The 22820-nt window shown below is 32.6% G+C and overlaps 1 protein-coding gene across 1 annotated transcript in view; it reads left to right on the top strand.

Moving 5' to 3' along the window:
* Positions 1 to 22820, top strand: part of LOC136988726 (uncharacterized) — a 48874-nt gene that overhangs the window by 24681 nt on the left and 1373 nt on the right. The window contains exons 7-9 of the mRNA XM_067286682.1: positions 3633 to 3716; positions 13346 to 13505; positions 17582 to 17716. Of these exons, the coding sequence (XP_067142783.1) occupies positions 3633 to 3716; positions 13346 to 13505; positions 17582 to 17716 (379 nt within the window). The remainder of the gene's footprint in view (positions 1 to 3632; positions 3717 to 13345; positions 13506 to 17581; positions 17717 to 22820) is intronic.

Genomic DNA, 22820 nt, shown 5'->3' with positions numbered 1-22820 from the left:
AAGCATTTATAATGGCAAATGTAGTTTATCAGACCATCGACAATACAGTCATCTTGCACATGTTAATAAAAGTACTTATTCAAATATTTTTAATTAATGAATTAGACTCACTTTTGATTCTTCTGGATCTGGGCATAATTCCAGGCCAAAAATGTAAATGTTTGCATTGGCATTCAAGAATGTCCAGATCTAAATATCATAAAAAATATCTGGCATCTTCTGGAAATGCTTATATATATCAAGATCAGCAATATAAAAGCCTTGCGTAACTCATTTATGCCATTAAGTGGGCTACTACCAATTTCAATAAACACTGATTAAGGACCTCTTTAAATTTCTATCAAAATGACTTCTTGAGATAGAAGATAAGCATGGAGATCAGACCTATATTCCTCTGACTTGTGCTTGATTTTTTTGTGATAATAAATATTATGTCTACATTAAAATCTTAAGTATAATAAACACTGTGTAATGAAGTCTCATATCTGCACTGTGTCATTTCACACTAGTATAACCTCTGTGAGAATCGGGAATTTATAGGTTAATTGTTATAAAATATTTTATTTCTTTGACTATTATTCACCTGAAAGGATTAACTTTTGACATATTTGGAGGAAAGGAAAGTTGAACTTCCTTTTTCAAGTCGGCTTATCTCTGTCTTATGACAATGTGTTAGTTTACCCACTCTGCACTCATTACATATCCCGTGCATTCCTTAGATGCTATTGGGCAGAGATCCCAATAAAAAAGGAATTTTTCCGCCATTTTGGGCAGTTCGTTGGCAGTTCAACAGAATCTGAATCTGCCACATAAACTCAAGCAGTTGATGAAATGTTCAACCTGCCATACGAGGTGGGACCCAAAAAAAACCAAACTGAGAGCGTGCTGTCATTTGTAGACATACTAGAGAGTTCTCCTGCTAGATGGGGTTAGTAGAGACCTTCACGAAACGGCTGTGCAGATGGCGTCAGTTTGTAGGTTTATGTTTGAGTGTAGTGTTGTTTCTCTTACTGTTATTTTGTTCTGCCTGCGAAGTCGTTATGGCAAATTTAAAAGAACAAAGAGTGTGTTTGAAATTTTGTTTTCTTCTTGAAAAACTGGAAATGGAAACTTACCAAATATTGCAACAGGCTTTTACAGAGGATGCTATGAGCTGCACACAAGTTTTCGAGTGGTTTGAGCGCTTTAAAAAGCAAGACAAGTGAAGTTGAATGTGAAGACAATGATCATTGTCTTTTTTGATGTTTGTGTAATTGTGCATCGGGAATTTCTTCCCCCTGGTCAGGCTGTTAACCAGCACTTTTATTTGGAAGTTTTAAGATGTCTGCGAGAGGATGTGCAAAGGAAATGCCCAGAACTTTGGCGATCAGGTGACTGGTTCCTTCATCACGATAATGCCCCCCACACACGGCCTTACAACTGACCCACTATTTGGCCTCTTGGGGATGGCGTCTGTCGTTCCCCACCTTCCATATTCACTAGACCTAGCCCCGTGTGACTTTTTTCTGTTTCCGAGAATGAAGAAAAATCTAACAGGGAAGCGTTTTGATGATGTGGAGGCAGTAAAAACAGCTTTCCTAAGGGCACTGGATGATATCAAGGTTGAAGAGTTCCAGAGATGCTTCAAACTGTGGGGAAAAAGACTTGAGAAGTACATTGCATCTAATGGAGAGTACTTTGAAGGTGACTGAAGGAATTTTGTAAAAAAGTTAATAAAGTTTTGATACAAAAAATCTGGTTTTTTTTTGGGTCTCCCCATGTATACTGCCTTAGGAAAGTCTTCCTGCCAAATTTAGTATAATGTGTGCATAGAAGTTTGTTTCACTCATTCCACATTCTCCTCCTGATCTTCTCCCAATGTGAAGAATGTATGTCAACTGAAGATAAGAATAAGCCTCATACAGGGAAGGTAGTATAATACAGGTACTCCTCACTTTACGACTGAGTTCCATTCCGACGACCATGTCGTTAAGTGTCTTGGTCGATAAGTGAGGAGCTTGTGCCGGGAATATAGGATCATTGTAAAATTATACAAATTATGCACAAACTTTAAATTTATTCATAAAAAGACATGCATATGTACAGTACATATTATCATTTGTTTATTTGGTTATCTGGAGCTATAGAGGGTCCAGGCAAGGGAGATGATGACGATGAAAAGTTATACCTTCAAGGGCGGAGGTGCTGGATGTAACAGTCGAAAAGAAACTCGTGTGGTTTGCTTTGTAATTTTTTTTTCTTGATAAATTTCTCTATAGCACTTCAAAAGTTCATTCAAACCATGTTCAACTTTACTAAAAAGTTCAGTATTTGGATCCGTAGCCTCAAGTTCCAACATAGGTGCATTAATTTTGGAGAACACACTTGCTAACCCATGTACCATGAATTTCTTTTTCACTTCTTCAGTTCTTTCCTCTTTTTCCTCTTCTAAATGCTGCATCGCTTCTAACTCTATTAAATCCTCATTTGTTAGCTCTCTATCGGCATAATCCGCTAATTCAACAATGTCTTCCACATCAACATCTAAATTAAGCACATTGGCAAAGCCCACAATTGTTTGAATTACATCAAACTGACTAAAAAGTGTATAGTAAGCCTATAGTATGATCAGTTCACATGTCACCAATCACCACTGATCAACACCCATGCTGAGAAAGGGGATTTCCTGAATTGCAAGTCGAAACTCGATTGGTCTTAAGTGCGAGTGGTCGTTAAGCAGATAGGTCGTAAAGTGAGGAGTACCTGTATTTAGATTTATGTAATCTCTCTTTCACGCACATAGATTAGCTTAGAAATATATTTAGATCTCTCGATATATTGTATTTTTATTCCACTTGTTTTATTAAATTTTGTTATTGTTCAAAATATGGTCTCATCTTTGTCTCACATCCAAGAGCCTATGTCCACTCCACTTACTCGCGACCCTCCCACTCGAAATTCTTCTCACAAGGTTACGAGCATGCCTAACGCTATAACTAGGCTGGTGTCAGGAAAAACAAACTTTCAGGGAATCTTACGAATTTCTGCTCTTCAATTTAAGTTCTTAGGAAGCCATCCTACGACTCCGTGGGCCAGTCCTACCGACTGCGCTGCCAATTAAGCGATACAAGAGTCACAACTGCATTCTATAGCCCGGCTAGCCCCTCACACCTCTCCAAACCTTTAAACTAGCCATGGTGCATTGTGCGTGATCAGAGTGCTAATAGACAGCAAACATTTTGATAATATAACTGAATCATATTGTCTTTGATCTTGTCATTTTGGAAAATAAAGGCCTGTTTTTTGTTTCAGTAGTAGTAATTTATGTGTTGATATTATTTTATGTACAGTAGATATAATTTTCTTTGAGTTGAACTTTAATTCTATTGGAATCTCAATTCTGAAGGTTTTAAATGTTAATCGTTAAAGGTTAAATTTTTCAGCATTAAAGGTTAAATTTTTGATTTTTGCAAATGGATTGAAAATAGGTCTAAAAACTTTAAAATAATTTAAATGTATATTTTCATAATTTAATTGATTTTAATTGCTTTTCTTATTACAGTCAGATTAAATGTAAAAGAATATTTGAAAGTAATGAAATATTTCATTACTTTTTAAAAGTTTACTTTTAATTTTATTACTTTTTTTATTAGGCACAAGTCTTCCTGGGAATTCATTATTTTCAATGTGATAAAAGAAGTAAAGCATTTAAATATTTTGAAAAAGCTGCCAAAACTGTAAGTATTCTAGTATTTAGAACAATTGTTCTAAATATTTACTTTAAAGTTTACTAAAAATTTCCTTAGAAAAGCATTATGCAGTTTTTTATGAAAAGCTTATTAAGTGATTAATATTCACTAATTAAATGTCATAAGAACATCAGCTTAACTATAACTAATACTTTAGCCATAAATTTATATTTTTATGTACAGATAACTCTTAGTATTTGCATGTTTGGTATTTGCACCTTTGCTTATCTGCAATTGAACCAACCACATGACTGTTTGCAAATTGCTTTTATAATATTTCCATTGCAGTACAGTACTTTGTTACCTTCAGTTTTTACATTTTTTGACATAACCAAACAAAGTACAGTAACTACTGTACTACCAAACAAGTCATTGCATTACAGCAATAATGCCTTTTGCCAAATTGTACATGGCAAAGTTTATGTCACAATTATATAAATAGTTTACTTAGTTCCATACAGTAATAATAATAATATAAAAGATGATAAAGTAGATAGTCAGTGAGGGGTTTGAATGTAAACAGAGGTTGAGAACATACAAGGTGCATTCAAGTTCTAAGGTTGCCCATTTTTTTCTGACAAAATACTTACACAAACAAATTGAAATTTTGCAACATAATCTCCCTGCAGACATACATATTTTTCACAATGTTGATGCCATAACATCATGGCCACTGTGAATGCTTCTTTAGGGGTCTGCTTTGACCACTGGAAAATTGCTGATGCTAGAGTGGTACAACTGGAAAATGTGCAACCGTGGAGAGTATCCTTCATCGTCGAAAAAGCCAAAAATTGCTAGGAGCAAGGTTGGGTGAGTAGGGAGCATGAGAAACCATTTCAAAGTTGTTTTCATGAAGAAACTCCTCTGTTAATATCTCCCGATGAGCTGGAGCATTGTCTTGATGGAAGAGCACACATGCAGCCTTTTCTGGCCATTTTTCTTGCAATGCTGGAAGCAATTCATGATGACAACATGATTGTGCATGTGAAGCAACTTGCTCCACATGTACAATCATGTTGTCAGATTGGCTGGTGCATGGGCATGGATGTTTCAGTTCATTGTCACACAATGTTTGCCCTTCTTTGAACCGTCGCACCCATGAATGCAATTTTTCACATCTGTGACACCATGACTGCATATGCCACTCAACTGGCAATGAATTTCAGTGGGTGTCACTCCATGCAAGGGCAAACAACAAATGATTATGCATTGTTCTTGTAATGAAAACATCACCATTTTAAGTATTAAAAACACCTCTCACTCAAACTACTGCTGCTAGAGTTCTGTGCACCGTATGGTGCACAGAAACAGTGTCCGCTTCTTTTAAAAAAAATTGCATGTTGCTTACCTGTTCCCTTCCCCTAGAAAAAAAAATAGGAGACCTTACAACTTGAATGCATCTCATACTATACCAGACAGTTTCAGAACCCACAAATGAGAAACTGGAAATAATAGTTATGGAAAATTTGCACAACAGTAAAGAGGAAGATGTCAAACAGGAAAAAATGTAAAGCTGCCAGTGACAGCTTACAAGCTTCAGAAATGTACAGCATTATTGATAGCTTATTCAAGGACTTTCAACAATCAGACCATATTCCTGAGCACAGTCTGAAGTTTAAGCAAGTCTTGGGCAAATCACCACATTGTTGGGCTGCAACGGAAGCAGCTAGGCTCTTGTGTTGAAATTTTGAAGGACATGAATTAAAAAATTCATCAAGCAACATTAACTCAGTTTTTCCAAACTGATGTAAATCCTCCAAAAAATTAGTATTACATTTTAAGACTAATTTTTTTTAATGTAATTAAACATATGAATAAAATAAACATTAGTTGTAATTACTTGCTTATTGAATCATCTGCAGAAGTTTAAGTATTCCCAACATGTTTTAGCTCAGCCACACTGGCTCAAACCTGCAAGAAACTACCTCTATTTTCCCACAGGCCTTCCTATTTGGCATTTTATGAAATTTCCAAGGAACCTACCTAACTCTTGCAAATACCTAGAGTTACTTGTAATATATATTTGGTTAAACAAAAAATTAATAATAAAATATATGTTATTTTTGCAAGATGAAATAAAAAGTATATTATAAGAATTTCTCCTTGATATTGTTTGAAAAATTAATAATGTATGTTGCTGCCATTTTTGTCCATTTAAAATTCAAAAACTTTATTTGACAATTTTAAAGTAAAAAATTAAATACGTAACATGGCCGGCGTTTATTTACATTTAACAAATATAAAATATAATTACGACTATACAAAGTTGAAGACTTTGTCTTGTCTTTAATCCGCCGTTCGCACCATCAGCAATCCTTTTAAATTTCACAAACTCCTGGAGGCGACCTTTCCTTAGAGGCTTCAATCTCCGTAAAAGAATGTAAAACAGGTAAAAAGCGTCCTCTAGTGCTATTGCCACAGTTAAATTATTACATTTTAAAGTAAAAAATTAAATACGTAACATGGCCGGCGTTTATTTACATTTAACAAATATAAAATATAATTACGACTATACAATATGATTACGACTAACAAATATGAGCAATTATTTATTGTGACATCACCACATTGTTGGGCTGCAATTTTTCATCACAGTGCACTCAAGTTTAGTAATGTCTTGCCCCTGTACACCATACTTTTCCTTTTAACAATGAAGTCATGCTTGTTATCTAACTCCATTCAGAGAAAAGTTTTTGAATTGAAATAACATGACTTCTGGCCCAAAGCAGATGTTCGTATGTAGTTAATCAGGGCCTTCTGCCCTAAGCTTTCCATATCTGATCTTAACTTTCATCTTTCTAACATCATTCTTGAGATTAAGGAAGACCAGACAGGCAGATGGATGACAGTAGGAATTTATAGTTCTACAATCTTTTCAAATTGCATACCAATTAAAAAGTATCTCAGTTAAGAACAAAGTGACAATAGGTATGCTTTTGTCAGTGGCCTGTGTTATTTATTTTAAGAGAATCATTCTATGCATATATGTATATACTGTATTTATAAAATATATGAAGAAATTAATGGATAGAGCATATTGACACCGATTTTCTAAATATATTTGTATTTCATTTAACAGTTATTTACAGACAACTACAGTTACTAAATTGAGATCTATATGTCACTTGACAGAAAGCATATTTATTTCGAGTTTTTAGAGACTAGTTTGGTTATTTTTTTCATCTATTGTCTCCTCTTTCCAGCTAATATATATATTTAAATAATATAATTATTTTTATAATGTAATTCAATGCAACAATCTTTTTTTTCAAAATCATCAATGACTCTATTAAACAGATATTGAAAAATTAATTTCCAGAAGAAAAAAATAAATAAAAAGTTTTTATAAAATACAATAAGTTTAGTGGAAGCATTAACATGTATTTCCTTTCACCTAGATACACTGAGTAGGTTCATGAGCCATTTTAGATTCATTTACATCATTAATCATAGAAAATGCACATGCTGTTATAGTTTTTGTCAATAAATCGTATCTTATAGCATTTATTTTATTGAAATAGGCATTGCTTACCATATATAACAGAACTACTGGAATAGATAGATAACATTATTTTTATTAATATTTAAGGGTAAAATTAGAAGAGAATGATGATGAAACTATAGAGTGGGCTTATTAGATACCAAATGCCTATCTATAAGATATTTATATATTAAACATGCTTGATTATTGTAAGTTCCTTCGTCATTAAAATATAAATTGTTATACACTAATTCTTCAGTTGTACTTAATTTATTTTTATTTCTAGACACATCTTATTTAGTTCTTATAGAATTCTATTACAAACAGATATAAAATGTACTTTTACTTCTCTGTAACTAACATCACAAGTAGCAGAGCAACAAATTCTTAATCATGGCATAATTTACATCAATTGAAAATGCATGAGTTGATGAGTATTGATCAAAAATAAAAACACCGATCTTCTCAAAGGAAAAAAGTTATGAAAGTTATTTGCATTTTGAAAGTAGGATTTATAGTTTCCATTTTAATTGTTTTTTCATTCACATGCAAGAACAAATGGCCAATTAATGTTAATTAAACAATGAAAATGATTACTTTTGTTATCTTGATGATGCAGTTTTGATTCTGATCAAGGAATTTAATAGTTTATGCAAACTGTAGAAAATTTTTCCAGTTTTATTTATAACTTCTTTCCTTTCAGAAAATCAGTGTTTTTATTTTTGATTAATACTCATTACTCATACTTTCAATTAATGATTGATAATTATGTTATAAATATAAATTTGTTTCTCCATTATTTGCCACATAAATTAAGTCATCTTTAAATGACATTAATGATCAAATTTAGTTCTAAGCACTTAAGTAAGAACTCCTGAAGAATAGTTAAAAAGTAATTTTTTAATTTTAAGTTCAAATGATGTATAACTACAATAGACCTTCGTTATAGTGCTGCTCGCTATATCACGCACTCGGTTATAGCGTGGACGATGTTCACAATGCGATAAGCTCAAACGTGTTTATACAGGTCCGTGCGGCATTTGTGAGTAGCACATTTTATTGTTACTGCATATTGAGTAATTGTGCATGTATTGAGTTCCTGCATGTATTTTGAATAGTGTTTAATTATTGTATGCATGATGAGTAAAAGAAAAGCTTGACATTATTGCTAAAGTAAAGAGTGGAGTTTCGAAAGAAAACATAAGAATAGAATACGGCATACCTGAAGGAACTGTAAGGGGTTGGATGGCAGAGGAGAGAAAACTGAAATCATTTATTGACAAGCTTGACCAAGATGTTGGGCTTACTCGAAAAAAGACAAGACTTGGAAAAAATCAAAATGTTGACGATTGCCTCCATGCATAGTTTGTGCAAAAGAGTAGTGACGATATTCCTGTATCTGGAACTGCTTTAAAGTTGCAGACTGAAAAATTCCATGTAAGCTTAAAAGCAGAAGGAGATTTTAAGGCTTCTGACAGTTGGTTGTGGTGCTGGCAAAAACGACATGGCATCTTCCAATTTCCATTTCTGGCAAAGCAAAGTCTAGTGATATTGAAGGCACTGCAGAATTTTCCAAGCAGTTCACAATTTCCATTAAGAAAGAAAGGTATACTGATGCACAAGTTTATAACTGTGATGAGACTGCATTATATTACAGAATGTTGCCAAGTAAAACCTTAGATCTAAAAAGTAACCCACAAAGGGCAGGATTAAAACTAAGCAAGGAAAGGATAACAGCTTTATTTTGTGTAAATAAAGCTGGTAATCACAAGTTGACGCCACTCATTATAGGTAAAAGTCAAAACCCATGATGTTTCAAGTCAATCAATATAAAATATCTGCCAGTTGTTTATAAAAACAGCATAAACACTTGGATGACTTCTAACATATTTCATGACTGGTTTCACTGTGGCCATCAGCCATATTGTTTTCTTGTATATTTTTGTTTAATTCATAAGTTGTAAATACATATATATATATATATATATATTTTCTATCTTCCTTCTTCCTTCATTCTATTCTCTTATTTCCGTTCCTTTCTCCTTTGTCTAAACAACCTGACTGTTATTGCTGGAGGGCAGGATTACCCCTCCTAAGTAAGAACAAAAGAAGGCGAGGACGCCCTGAAGGCTAAGTGGTGAACAAGGGACACTTTTCTACTGGACCTCGAGAAGGACGAAAGTGTGAGCCAGTGATCGACCAGGAACGGGAAAAGTTGAAAGGAGGCTACAGGACCGTCGAGGCCAAGGGAAAATAGACACAAAACCGAGGGAATCGTAAGACGTCGAGGGCAGACAGCCGAAGGAAAAAGAGAGAAAAACGACTGCTATTGCGGAAATACACTCCAGCGAAAACACCGATCATCGTAGACCCGGGTACCTTCCATCTGTTTCTATCTACTTTCCGTCTTTCCTAAATCTATCTGTTTCCCCTTTCCTTTTTAGTTTTTAAGGTAGATATAAGTTTAGTTTTAAGTCGGGTGTAAAAAGTTTGTGTTACGAGTGGGGGTGTGATTCTTTGTATGTGGCGACCCCCCCTTCCTCAGTGAAGTTATTCCAGTTGGGATCATTTGTAATTAGAAAATTAAAGAACTGTGTTCCGGAGGAGGAATAAAAGAACTTTTAATTGTGTATCAATCTCTGTGTTCATACTTGTAACGTGCATTCTCAGGTTTACAAGCCTCTCTCCACAAACAACCATATCACAATTCTTTTGTTCCCTCTGTGTGAAAATTTCTGAGAGGATTGAGTCTAGATCCAAAAGCTTTGCTTCTCTTAGGTAATTGCCCAGCTCATTTGCCAGCTGATAACCTTGTGTCTGATGATGGCAAAATAAAAGTAATGTATCTTCCAAAAAATACTACTGCTCCTATACAACCCTTAGATCAAGGCATTATTAGTGCTTTCAAAACAAATTACCAAAGAGAAATGATGAAGTCATTATTAGCATCAGACATTGATGTCAACATATTTTTTAAAAAAATGGATTTCAAAGACGTGTCCTACAGTATTGGACTTGCCTGGCAGGCAATCACATCAGAGACAATTAGAAACTGTTGGAAAAAATGAAATGAATCTAATAATCAAGTTGATCTTGACCAAACCACAACACATTCAGATTCAGCTTCAGATAATACCTTCACTGAGGCTGAAATTTCTAGTATCCGTGAAATATTGAATGAGCCAGAAATAACTAACGATTCTTTGACTGATTGGTTAGATGTGGATGCTACAGAAGATATTTGTCAGAATATGACTGATGAAATGATCATCGAATCCATTTGAGGTGATGAAGATTGTCAAGAAGAAACAGAAGATGATGAAGAAAGTGCCAGTGGGATAGCTGATATACCGCCAACAACCAAAGAAGCAATAACAGCCATGGAAACTGTTATAAAATGGGCTGAATCACAAGAAAATATTAACAGTGTCAGATTGTTGCAATTAGCATCTTTCAAAAGGGAAATGATACAGAAGTTATCAAAAAGCAAACAAACAAACAATTACTCACGTTTTTAAGTGATGTTTTGTAATTTAAGTGATGTCAAATACATAGATTTTAGTCAAGTTATAGATGGTGTTTGTTTTTACATACAGTACTGTATTTTCAAGTGTACCTTATGTATGTAAATAAAATAATACATATACAGTATGTACTTATTAAGATGTATAACTATGTTATGTGAATTTTAATGAAACACTTAATAAATTGGTTTTTTTTAATTAAAATACATAATATGTATGTAGTTGATGGGATGTTTCAGTATATAGCTCAAATCATTTTGAGTAAATGTATTGTGTCGCCACCACGCTGCTTGGTATAACGTGGTTCACCTTATACCGTGGGTGTTGTTTCCTGCTCGACATGCGCATTATATCGAGTGTCCGCTGTATAATATTTAGAGGTATACCAACGTAAACATATTCTAAACCTATTAAGTTATAAAGAATGAAGACTGACATAGAATAATCTGTATTCTCTGGTCATATAACTATTGAGTTAATCTATTATAAGAATGATAATTAATTAATTAAAAGTAATGATTGAATAATTGCTTATTTAAAAGAACGTCTTTTAAAATTTAATCATTTTTCTAATTTACTACATTTTAATAAATTAAGTGAAGGAAAAATCTTTATTTTATATATGTTTTACATTAACAATGATGATGATAAAACTTCATTCACATGAACAATCTGGTGATCTTAGATTCAATCAATCTCATCTTCTTTATTACTTATTTTCTTCTAATATTTTCCTTAAATATTGAAATAAATGCTTTCTATCTGTTCCAGTAGGTTACTTGCTACAAATACATGGCAAGCAATGTTTATTTCAATAAAATAAATACTATAAATATATATATGATTGAACCTATATCTTGAACTCACAGGAATGGAAAAAAAATTTGAGATATAGAATATAGAGGTTACTACATAGTAAGCAGTAATAGGTTTGATTGCAGGCATAGTATTCTATTAATACAATAGCAAGTACAGTACAAACCTGTATTAAGTATTAATAAAAGATTTTTGACATACCTTAACAGAAATAGTTGTAATGTCTCACTTTCTTTGACTAATAAGATGCAAGTCAAACTCATAGTCAATAAGAGAAAACCAGCATTAATTGCAACTATGTACTATATTAGAAGGGATATTTCTGAACTACAGTTTATGCCAGTGTTTTTCAACCGGGGTGCCACGATTAGGGTGTCGCAAAGTTTAAGACTTTTAGGCATTTTCTTGGAAATTTACTTAAATGTAGTTCAAGATAACTCATTGTCAGTATTTTGACAAAATTCAATGGACTTATATTTTGATTTTGAGTACATAGAAACACTATTTTTGCATTAAAATGCTACTTAAAACTGTCAATTTTTAAAAATTTTCTTCCTGGGGAGGAAGTCCCCTCCCCGGACCCCATCCCAGCATTGCACATAATATTTGTTTTCTCAAAAGATTCATCTGCCCCCATTATAAGCCCCCTTTTTCAGATTCTAGATCTGCCGCACCACCAGTCAAGGGTGCCACGATTTTTTATTTTTCAATCAGGGGTGCCACTCAATGAAAAAGGTTGAAAAACACCAGTTTATGCTATCAAAATATAGTTGCTGAGCTTTGAATTTGTAATTGACACTTCAATCCATAATTTGAGATATAGAGGTTTTATAGGGAGAAAATTATTTGAGATAAACAGGTTCAACTGTGTATATTGAAGATACAAAATCATCTTCCTCTTTTGTCATTTACAATCCTATTTTGTAGTGTGATGTATTGAGCCTTAACCTTGCCTACTTAACATGCATCCTGTCTTCCCATACTGCAATACATTGTCACAGTGCTAACTCCTTGCCCATGTGTGTGGTTATTTGCCAAGCCAATGAACTGGCCTTGTTCAAATTGATTCAGTTGCTGATATTGCACATGCTGTCAACATCCTGGCATACTGTGTGGTCACAGATATGTGATAACACTTCTAAATTATTCCTTTGAAGCCTATTCAGGGTCTTTTTTCTTTAAAGCTGTGACAATTAGCACTCTGTATCATGTGCTTCAGTGGCATGTATTTTGTGTCTTTATCATCATTTGCATAACCCTTTGGAGTTATACCTATGGGCACGTGATTGGCCATTTGGACTATGCTTTATGTTGTTTCACTTTTTCTGTCCAGCAGAGTATATAGTGTATATGAATGTGTGTTTGGAGGAGGTGAAAAGATTGACAAGTTTTCCCTATTCATCACTACTGGCAAATATAGCTAAAACTTTTTATGGATTGAAATAATAGATAAAAACGCAAACTGAGACAAGATACTATAATAATAAATCAAAATTTTTGTTTCTGAATAATGAAATTGAAAAATTATTTTTGCATTTAATTTCTAAATTAAATGTTGTATTTCTTTAAATTATAACATATTGAAAGAGTTTTTTCTAATTAAAAGAATTAAACTTTATTTTTTTAATTATCATTATTAGTAACTTATGGCAGTTATATTATTATTCTCTTATGACATAATCCAAGAAATAAAACAAAACAGTTAAGGTGTATATTTGCTTTCTATACTTTGACTAAAAATAAAACAGTAAATTTTTTTACTACTATTTAATTTAAATTATATATTTGTTTTTTAGAGTACAGATGGACAATATTATTTAGGATTGTGTTTTGAAAATGGATGGGGAACTAATATTGATTATCATCAAGCAGCAAAACTTTTTTCTTCAGCAGCAGCATCTGGTCATTTAGAAGCTATATTTTCAATAGCAAGTTACTATGAGAAAGGCCAAGGAGGTATGTCTTTTTATTACCTAAATAGATAAAGATTATTTCCTATATCTTGGGTGGGCAATGCACATTACTCAGTTAGGGCTCTGACAATTTTTTTTTAAAACTTTGAGAGTCCTTTTTGGTAATGCTTGGTGACCTTATCAAAGATTCATCAATAATTCACTAAGTAAATAAACTGTTCCCTGCTACTGCACATTTTTACAGCTCAGCCAATATTTAGGAAACTAAGTAAATTTTAAAATTTGTCTGATATAGTTTGAAGTACAGTGGAACCTCGATATATGACCTTAATCCGTTCCTGATGTTTGGACTTATACCGAATAGGACGTATACCAAACCAACCTTTCCCATAAGAAGTAATGTAAAAATGATTAATCCGTTCTCATGTAAAAAAACTCCTCTTGATATGATATATTAATGGGGTTGTAAAATAATTTAAACACTGTTTGAGCACATTAATAAAAAAATAAATTTTATTATAGATTTTTAAAGTTATTACAGTAAAAATTGCAAATAATTGCTTTTGATACGCTATCACCAGCACACTGTTTTTCAGTTATCCAAAGCAAAAGCAATTTCTCAACATGATCTAATGTCTCCGATCTCTGTTTAGAAATTGATTTAACCCCTTTCACAACGTTAGCAGATTTAATAATGTCTTTATTTTTCAGGTTTGTCGATATCTTCATTCTCGGAATACAGTATGCAACAGTTAAATCTCGAACATGCATGCTACCTTCATATTTCTCAACAATCTCTTTTTTCAGTTCCATTGTGATTCTAGTCATTTTTTGTTTTCTGTTGCTTTTCATTTGCCTTTTTGAAATTCATGATTAATAAAAATAATAAAATTTTACTTAAAAATTAAAATCAGAAGAAATTTAACAAAGTTATAAACCGTGGGACTGTGAACATCTAGTCTGGTCTAGTATGCCAATAGTGCTACTTGTTCATAGATGGTGCGTATAATTAAATTAAATTGTATACCAAACAAAAGTCATATACCGAGCAAAATTTGTTTCGTCCAAACAAGACATATTCCGAATTGGACGTATTCTAAAGCAGACGTATACCGAGGTTCCACTGTAGTTTATATGCATTTAGAAAACTCTAAAATACATTATACGAGGTAATAATGTATTTAAAATTTTTTATTATTAAAATGAATATAAAACTGCTTATTTTTTGGTTTAACATATATTCTTTGTTAATTTTAAAAAATTAAGTAAAATAAATGTATAAGAGGAATGAAGGAAATATATACAAATATAGTGTTATAAATTAAATAGACTTAATAAAACTTTAACAAAAGTATCTTTTCCCCTTATATTGAAGCTTGACTTTATTTAATTAAAATGTATACATAATCAAACTGCATGATTAGGTTTGATTTGATTTTTTTAATTTGTTTTGTTTGAATTCATTGTAATTTAAAAAGTGTATGTATGTGTATACACACACACACACACACACACACACAAGACTTCTCATAAAGTTTATTGGCTAGATGACCTGTAAAATCATCCAGACAAGATTCTGGCAAAAAGGATTTGGGGAGAACACTGATTGCTAATCATGCATCAGATGTTTATGATGTTAAGATAGATTGCTGCTTGGCTACATGCAACCTACTTGAGGAAAGGTTAACTATTTGTCCAAATACCTTATATGTTCCTTTATCCAAAGCTTATCATAGAATCGGTTTTCATTGGTGGTATACCTATTAAGACTGGCCTTTGAATTACTGGGAAAGGTACTGTTTACAGACAATTCATTTCAGTCTGTTGTCCGATTCTAATTTCTGCTGATCCTAGTGCAAAAGATCAATTACAAATGATGCCACAATCATCGTGGAAAGGAACAGATATGATGATGCTAGGGTTACGATGTGGATTGGCATTATGCTAAATAGATGCACTGAGCCACAAGAGCTTGACAAAGGGAATGTAACTAGTGAATACTGTTATAAAGACATTCTCTTGTGTCATAGTCAATTGTTTAATAGACAACATTCTTAACCACAGTATGTGGCAGCTATTGTTTGAACTATTAAAGAGTGAGACTGTTCATTGAATGAATTGGCAGTGCTTTTCAGACTTAAATTCCATAAAACATGCATGAAATACTCTGGGGAGATGCTTTGCTGAACAAAATTCTCCATCAGAATGTATCCATACTCTAGAGGAGGAATAGGCAAAATTACCACAAATTCTTAAATTGGTGTTATGGCTTTTGCATCACACATGCAAAAGCCATATCACCTACTAAAAGGTCACATTGTGTCCTGTTTTGAAAATATTGGAGTAATCCATTGCACTTTCCAAGACAAATTGTTTTTAGCACAGAATAAATTATAACATTTTTTTCTAATAGTTACACCATATTTTTATGTGCAGCATGTTTAAATTTATTACCAGTAAACTAAACACTGTCAGATTTAGTTGTTTTAGTCTTTTATGACAGACCACATGATTCCATCTTTAAGTTCTGGACACCACTGTATAAATAATTCTAGATTTGTATTGAAATTACTTTAAATTTTCATTTGTTTATATAGATACATGTAAAATAAAAATATTTATCCAGATCATGTATAACAAATGTATTATCTTCTTTACATGAATGTTTAATGCTTAACAGACTATTATACGAGGGTCATCCAGAAAGTAACAACCGTTTGGTTTTAATAAATGAAAGAAATATATTTTATTAACAAAAACATGTCACTTACAAAATTGAAACTTACTTTATTTCTCTACATAATCACTGTCATTTGTCATATCTGTCCATGAGCTTTAGAATTCTCGTGTCATAGTAGACTGCTGCCAGTCCATTAAGCCAGTTGTTTACTGCATTCTTCACCTCATCATCACTTCCAAAATGTTTCCCACCCAGGAACTCTCTGAATTTCGTGAAAAGGCTAAAATCGCAAGGAGAAAGGTCCAGACTGTAGGGTGGATGATCAAAAATTTCCCATCCAAATCGATCCAGCAAGCCTGTGGTTGCAGCAGCAGTGTGAGGGCAAGCATTGTGGTGAAGAAGCACAATACCGCGAGAAAGTATTCCACACCTACGATTTTGGATTGCTCGCTGTAGTTTTCTTAGGGTGTCACAATATCGATCTGCATTGATCGTAGTGCCCTTTGGCATGAAATCCACCAAGAGAACACCCTTACGATCCCAAAACACTGTCACCATGAGTTTTCATGCTGACAGTTTGTTTGAATTTTTAGGGTTTTTTGGGTGATGAGGGATGATGCCACTCAAGTGATTGGCGCTTGGTCTCTGGGGTGAAGTGAGACACCCATGTCTCATCACCAGTAACAATTTGATCAAGAAAGGCATTTCCATCTGCATGATACCATATCAAAAATGTCAGTGCTGCACCCATTCTCTGTGTTCTGTGCTGGTCACTCAGTTGCTGCAGAACCCATTGTGCACAAATTTTGCTATAGCCAAGGTGTTCAGAGACAATTTCATCAAGCAAAGAACGAGAAATGTTACGGAACGAAACGTGCAACTCATCCAAGGTTACATGTCTGTCTTGCACGATTTTGTTCTTCACTTGAGTCTTCAAATCATCTGTGATGAGTGACGGATGTCTGGGTCGAGTTTCATCGTGCACATTTGTTTGCCCATTGTTAAACATTTCACATCACTTTCTCACATTTCTTTCATTCATTACAGTATCACCACACACATTCTTTAGTTGATGGTAAATTTCTGCAGGTTTCGGTTTCAATTTCTGAGCATTCAAAAATTGAATAATACCTCTGACCTCACAGTCGGCGGGATTTTGTATCGCACAGTTCATTGCTGACAATCACAGAATGCACAATAACAACTTGTTTCAACAAGCACTCATACAAAACTGAGAAAAGATGTCAAGGAAACTATTTGACCTTGAATAGTAGCCCAAGATCAAACTGCACAGCCAGAATGCGCAATAGGTTGTTACTTTCTGGATGACCCTCATACAATTCTAAAGGATTGTTTGTTTTATCTTAAATTATTGAATGTCTCTGTGAAATTATTCTGAAAATCTTATTTAATTTACATTTAAGTTTTTCTATTTATAGGTATTGAACAAGACATTGATTTTGCTATTTCGCTATATGAACTAGCTGTCAATGCTGGGCATAAAGAAGCAGAATATTGCTTAGAAAAACTCAGGTCATTTAAATTACCAAAACCTACAAAAGCTAAAAGTTATGGTAAGAATAGTGTGTATAAAATTTTTTTTTATAAATTATTTAGACAGTCAAGTATGTTTATCATTTACAGAAAGTCCATAAATACACTTTATTTTCAAAAATGATTTCATTTCCTAATCCTGAATATTTATTTTAAGATTACATCATTCTGTTTATAAGCATTTGATTAATCCTTTTTCTATTTGTCTTTTAAATATTTATAATATTTTGTCTCAATTTTTATCATCATAATCCTTGAGGATAAATTATCAAATGAAATAAAAAATGACTTCTTGATGAGAAAAAAAAACATTAGTCTGTCCTATGTTATCATATAAATGATTATTGACTTGCTCAGATGAATTTTTAGATTTTAAGTATATGTTGTAACTTTTATTAAAGGTTTTAGACATTTTACACTTTGTTGCATATATGCATGGAAGATTTTAATAACAGAAATTATAAAATTCATTTTAATATTATTCCACATTTTGTGTTGTACTCTTACTCTTAATTATTCTTTTAGAAAAGTTCTATATGAATGTTGAATGTGTCATACTTTTTTTTAAATTCCTACTATTAGTTCACACTCTTCCTATATATATATATATATCTTGTTCAAATTTTCAATTGTTAATAAAATACTTTTTATTCGTCCACTCAAGTTCAAATACATTTATTTAAACTTGAAGTGGATGACACTTGATGTTAATACAGTTTTTTCAAATATTAATTCATTAATATTACTTGTGGTATCGAAGATGGTGACAGGAAATTTTTTCCCTAGATACTAGATGGCGACAGGGAAATTTTTTCCCCTACGTTCGAGATGGCCACGTTTCTGGTAATCTCGAATCAGATTATCAAGTGATAATCTAGAAGCAGATTAACAATGGATAATCTCAAAGTTGCACAGTTAACTAGTGAATATTGTTATAAAGACCTGTGTCATAGTCAATTATTTAATAGACAACATTCTTAACCACAGTATGTGGCAGCTATTGTTTGAACTATTAAAGAGTGAGACTGTTCATTGAATGAATTGGCATTGGAATTAGCACTCAGGTAAAAGAAATTACTTCTATATGCAAAGTTGCCAAACTACTTTTAATTCACACTGTAGCCTCGTGTAGCTTCTAAAACATTACTGCAGCATGCCTCATTTGTTTTTAACTTTACCAGAGATGACAGAGATTTCGTTTTATTATGATTTTTGTATTTATTAAATTGAATATCTTATGGTTAAATTGCCTTGATTCTCAAATAAATTGTTATTAAATAAGGTTGTAAGTCAAAACAAGTAAAATGGCAAGACCATTTTTGAGACGAGACTATGACTTGGAGACTCAGGGCTTGACTGCACACTGTTTTCTAAGGAAAAGAGAACAATGAGCACTAACCAATGAGGAAAAGCCAACACCTGTGCTCAGGGTCCTGGCATGGATTATGGCGGGCTTCGTTGCCGCCGTGGTTGCGACAGGTTGGGTTGTCACGGGCCTGTTCTTGGTTACGGTAAGCGGGAAGATATTTGTACTCGAATTGTTCCGACATTGCTCTCGTCATTTCGCTGAATGGCGAAACGATGAGAGCAAGAGAACACACGCATAACATGTGTCACATGTTTGTCAAAATTTAATTTCGCTACGTTCGCATTTCGAAATTCCCAACGAACAACGCATGCGCAAATCTCGCACTAGCGCCTGTTTATAGAAATAGTGTCACTATTTTGTATTTCATCTAGATTTGGTTCTCGGTTCCCTGACTACCTACAAGTCTGTTTATTTTATGTGTGCATGATTTGGGCACCAAATACCCTGTGCAAAATTGCAACTCCTGACATGTACTCCTTCATACCTCTAAGGTGTCCAGCCATTGACAACAGCGCAATTTTATAGACAAGACATAGTTTCATCAATAATTAGATATATGTTTATAAATTAAATGTTCAAAATAAATTTCCCCAGGCCTCTTCCGAGGAACAAGGAGGTGCACTGATTCTACTTGCTCCGGGGCGCTGAATATGTAGCTATGCCACTGGGCGTACCCGTACTATCTGTCGCATTATGCAAATTAATAAATTTTCCCGTTGCTGTCTAGTATCTAGGGAAAAAATTTTTCCCGTCACCATCTTCGATACCACAGGTAACATTAACCTAATTATTAATACCTTAGAGTTTTAGCAGTTTGTAATGAAAATTGAAATCAACAGGCAATAGCTCAATTGGTAAAATGCAAGGATTTCAGTATTTTTCACATGAAGGTGAAGAATGCGAGTTCAATTCTTGCAAAAATCAATAATTTTTTGATAAATTTTTGAAAATTTTTGCTTTAAGTAGACGTTTTATCCAAATGATTTTCGAGAGTGAGTTAGCAGTTGTGGCTTAGTGGTTAGAATGAAAGATTTTTCTCAAAAAATAAAATTGAAGAAATTTTATGCTTTGGGTTCAATTCTGATTTCTCTTTCTATTTTGCCACTTAATATTGTGATTCTGTCATATGTATATACATATTTATATTAATTGTAATTATTTAATAAAAAGTAACTAAAATAAAATGTTTCTTTGTTGACCTAAGTAGGAATTGACTTAAAAAAATTTTTTTTATATTTTACTTGTTATCATTAGAATGCATCATGTCTTGTACAAAATATATTTTTGATGTACTTGTTATGCGGAATCAAATTAAAAATAATTTGATGAAAAATAACATTTTCTGAACAGAATAATTCTAATTTTTTTATAAGCTGATAAAAATTTCTAGGATTTTTAAAATCAAATTTAAGAAGTTATTTGAACTTATTTTAGCAGGAATTTTATTATATGAAATAAATAAACAAAACTGTCTTTCCAAGTTAAATTTCTTTTACATGATGAAATTAGCACTTTAGCAGTAATAAAACAAGTACTTTAATCATCTCTAACAATGTATTTCCTGGATCTCTAAATATAGAGAGGTGATTAAAGTACTTGTTTTTATTTTTCTGTTATCTATGGTAGTTTAGTAACAGCTGGATGGCAGATTAATCAGCTTGATTTCAAAGACTAGCAGATTTTCAAAAACTAATATTTATGAATCAGCTAGCATTGGTCTTCACCAATGCTAGCTGATTCATAAATATTAGTTTACTGAATATAATTATATATAAACTAAACTAGCTATATATCTGCCAAAGATAATAGGAAAATAGTTTAACAAAAAGAAACAAATACATTTAATCCATTGCTGACCATTTTGGGTTTTCAGTGTTTCTAAAATCCTGTTTCGTTTAATGGATAGATACATACTGTGTACGTCCAGGAAGAAATCCTATAGGTGGGCTCGAACTGTACAGTTTTTGGTTTTTGTATAAAGCAGTCGGTACTCTGTATGCTGTAAAGGGATTTATCTAGGGTGTTTAGTTTTTCTTTTAAAATAAGTTCTAAATTATAAAAGATATATCTTCTCATAGATCTCTGGTAGATATAAAATCTATATAATGTTTTAACTCTGTAAGAAAACTTTGGTGTTCTGTTTTCACTATTTAGAATGAAATATTTTTCTGTTTGGTTGAAAAACAAAACCTTATTAAGTTTAACAATTGCCTTTTTTAATTTGTTGTTAAGGTTAGTCAGATTATCATCCAGTTCAATATACATATTTTGATCCAACAATTGCTTGTAGATGCTTGCATATTGCTCATTATTCACAATTATTACTTTTGTTTTGTTTTGTCTTGTCTGCCTTGGCTATTAATTTATTATCGGTTAAAAACCTTTTTAGATTCTCTATTTTGTACCTATACTGGATTATTTTACTTTTCCTATTTCTATTAATTTTATATTTAGACAATTTGTACTGTAATTCTTCCCTCAAGTTAACTTTTTGTTCCTGTGTTGTCTGGGATAAACAAATGATGTTTTCTAAACTGATGGCCCAATCTTTCCTATTATCAGTATTGGGACCGTTAAAACCCAAGCCTTTGCTTAGCATTTTTCTTATAGCAATCGGTATTTGGACATTACTTAAGTTGACAATTGTGCTATTCAGCCAGGTCTCTCTTTCTTGAATAGTTGGGTAGTTTAGTTTCTTGACTAGTTTTTGATACTTCTTGTTAAAATAATCCTGATTTTTTGTTAGGGGTTCCCTTCTGTTAGTGTTTGAATCATTTCTTAGTTTCTTGATTTGTCTAGTAAGTTTTTTTTAACCCTGTATTTTTTATGACAAACAACAGATTTCATTATTATTTTTTCTATAATTACTATGTTGTGTTTCTGCATATCCTTTACAATATCCTTTTAATTTTGTAGCAAAAAAGCTGATGAGGGACTCCAGGTCAGAAAAACACTATTTTATTTTCAGAATGCATTTCAGAGTCTAATTTGATGTCCTGTGGTGGTGTAATAAGTCTAGCGGTAAAGTAATTAAAGGCCAATCTTAGTGCTCACAAGTCATTAACACTTTATTGTTACAATGACTAATTCAGATGTGAAAAATTAACTTTAATAAAGAAAGACTTCTAAGGAAAAAAAATCCAGCAATGAGTTGCTTAACTTTCCCACAATATTTAAAACTGTTGGGGCACTATCTGTTAATTAAAAATATGATATACAGTCAAACCTGTTTTTATGCGATTTTTTTTAATGCGAATTTTTAATTTGTGCGGTTTTTTTTGGTGTGATTTTTTTATTTGTGCGGTATAGTTGGCGACTAGTCTCGTGCGATTCGTCATGTCTCACGTTGACTTATTATAGTAAGTTTATTTAGCTATAATAAGTTCATTTATGCTATAATATTATTATTGCATGAATATGCGAAAAATGAAATAATTTATTTTTTAAGTCAACAAAACACCACCTGGACAAAAATATGTAAAACAGACGATAGACGAGACGATGCAGTCAAGTGCTGACATCTGTTGTCAATAAATTCTATTTCGTACGATTTTGAGTTATTTTCTATGTGAGACTTTTTTTATGCGGTCCCTGTTGACCGCATAAAAAAAATATTTTTTTAATTGTGTTGCGAAAACTATTTTTTATAGCCACTCGTAAAGTTTCGTCGATTTTTTTTATGCGGTCCCTATCCACCGCATAAAAACAGGTTTGACTAATATTTTATTATTGAAAAATTTTTTATAAATGGCAAA

Source organism: Centruroides vittatus, unplaced genomic scaffold (genome assembly GCF_030686945.1).
Source record: "Centruroides vittatus isolate TY-2023 unplaced genomic scaffold, ASM3068694v2 scaffold_386, whole genome shotgun sequence".
NCBI lineage: Eukaryota > Metazoa > Arthropoda > Arachnida > Scorpiones > Buthidae > Centruroides > Centruroides vittatus.
Note: the sequence above shows the minus strand (reverse complement) of the source record. Positions and strands in the feature narration are given on the sequence as shown.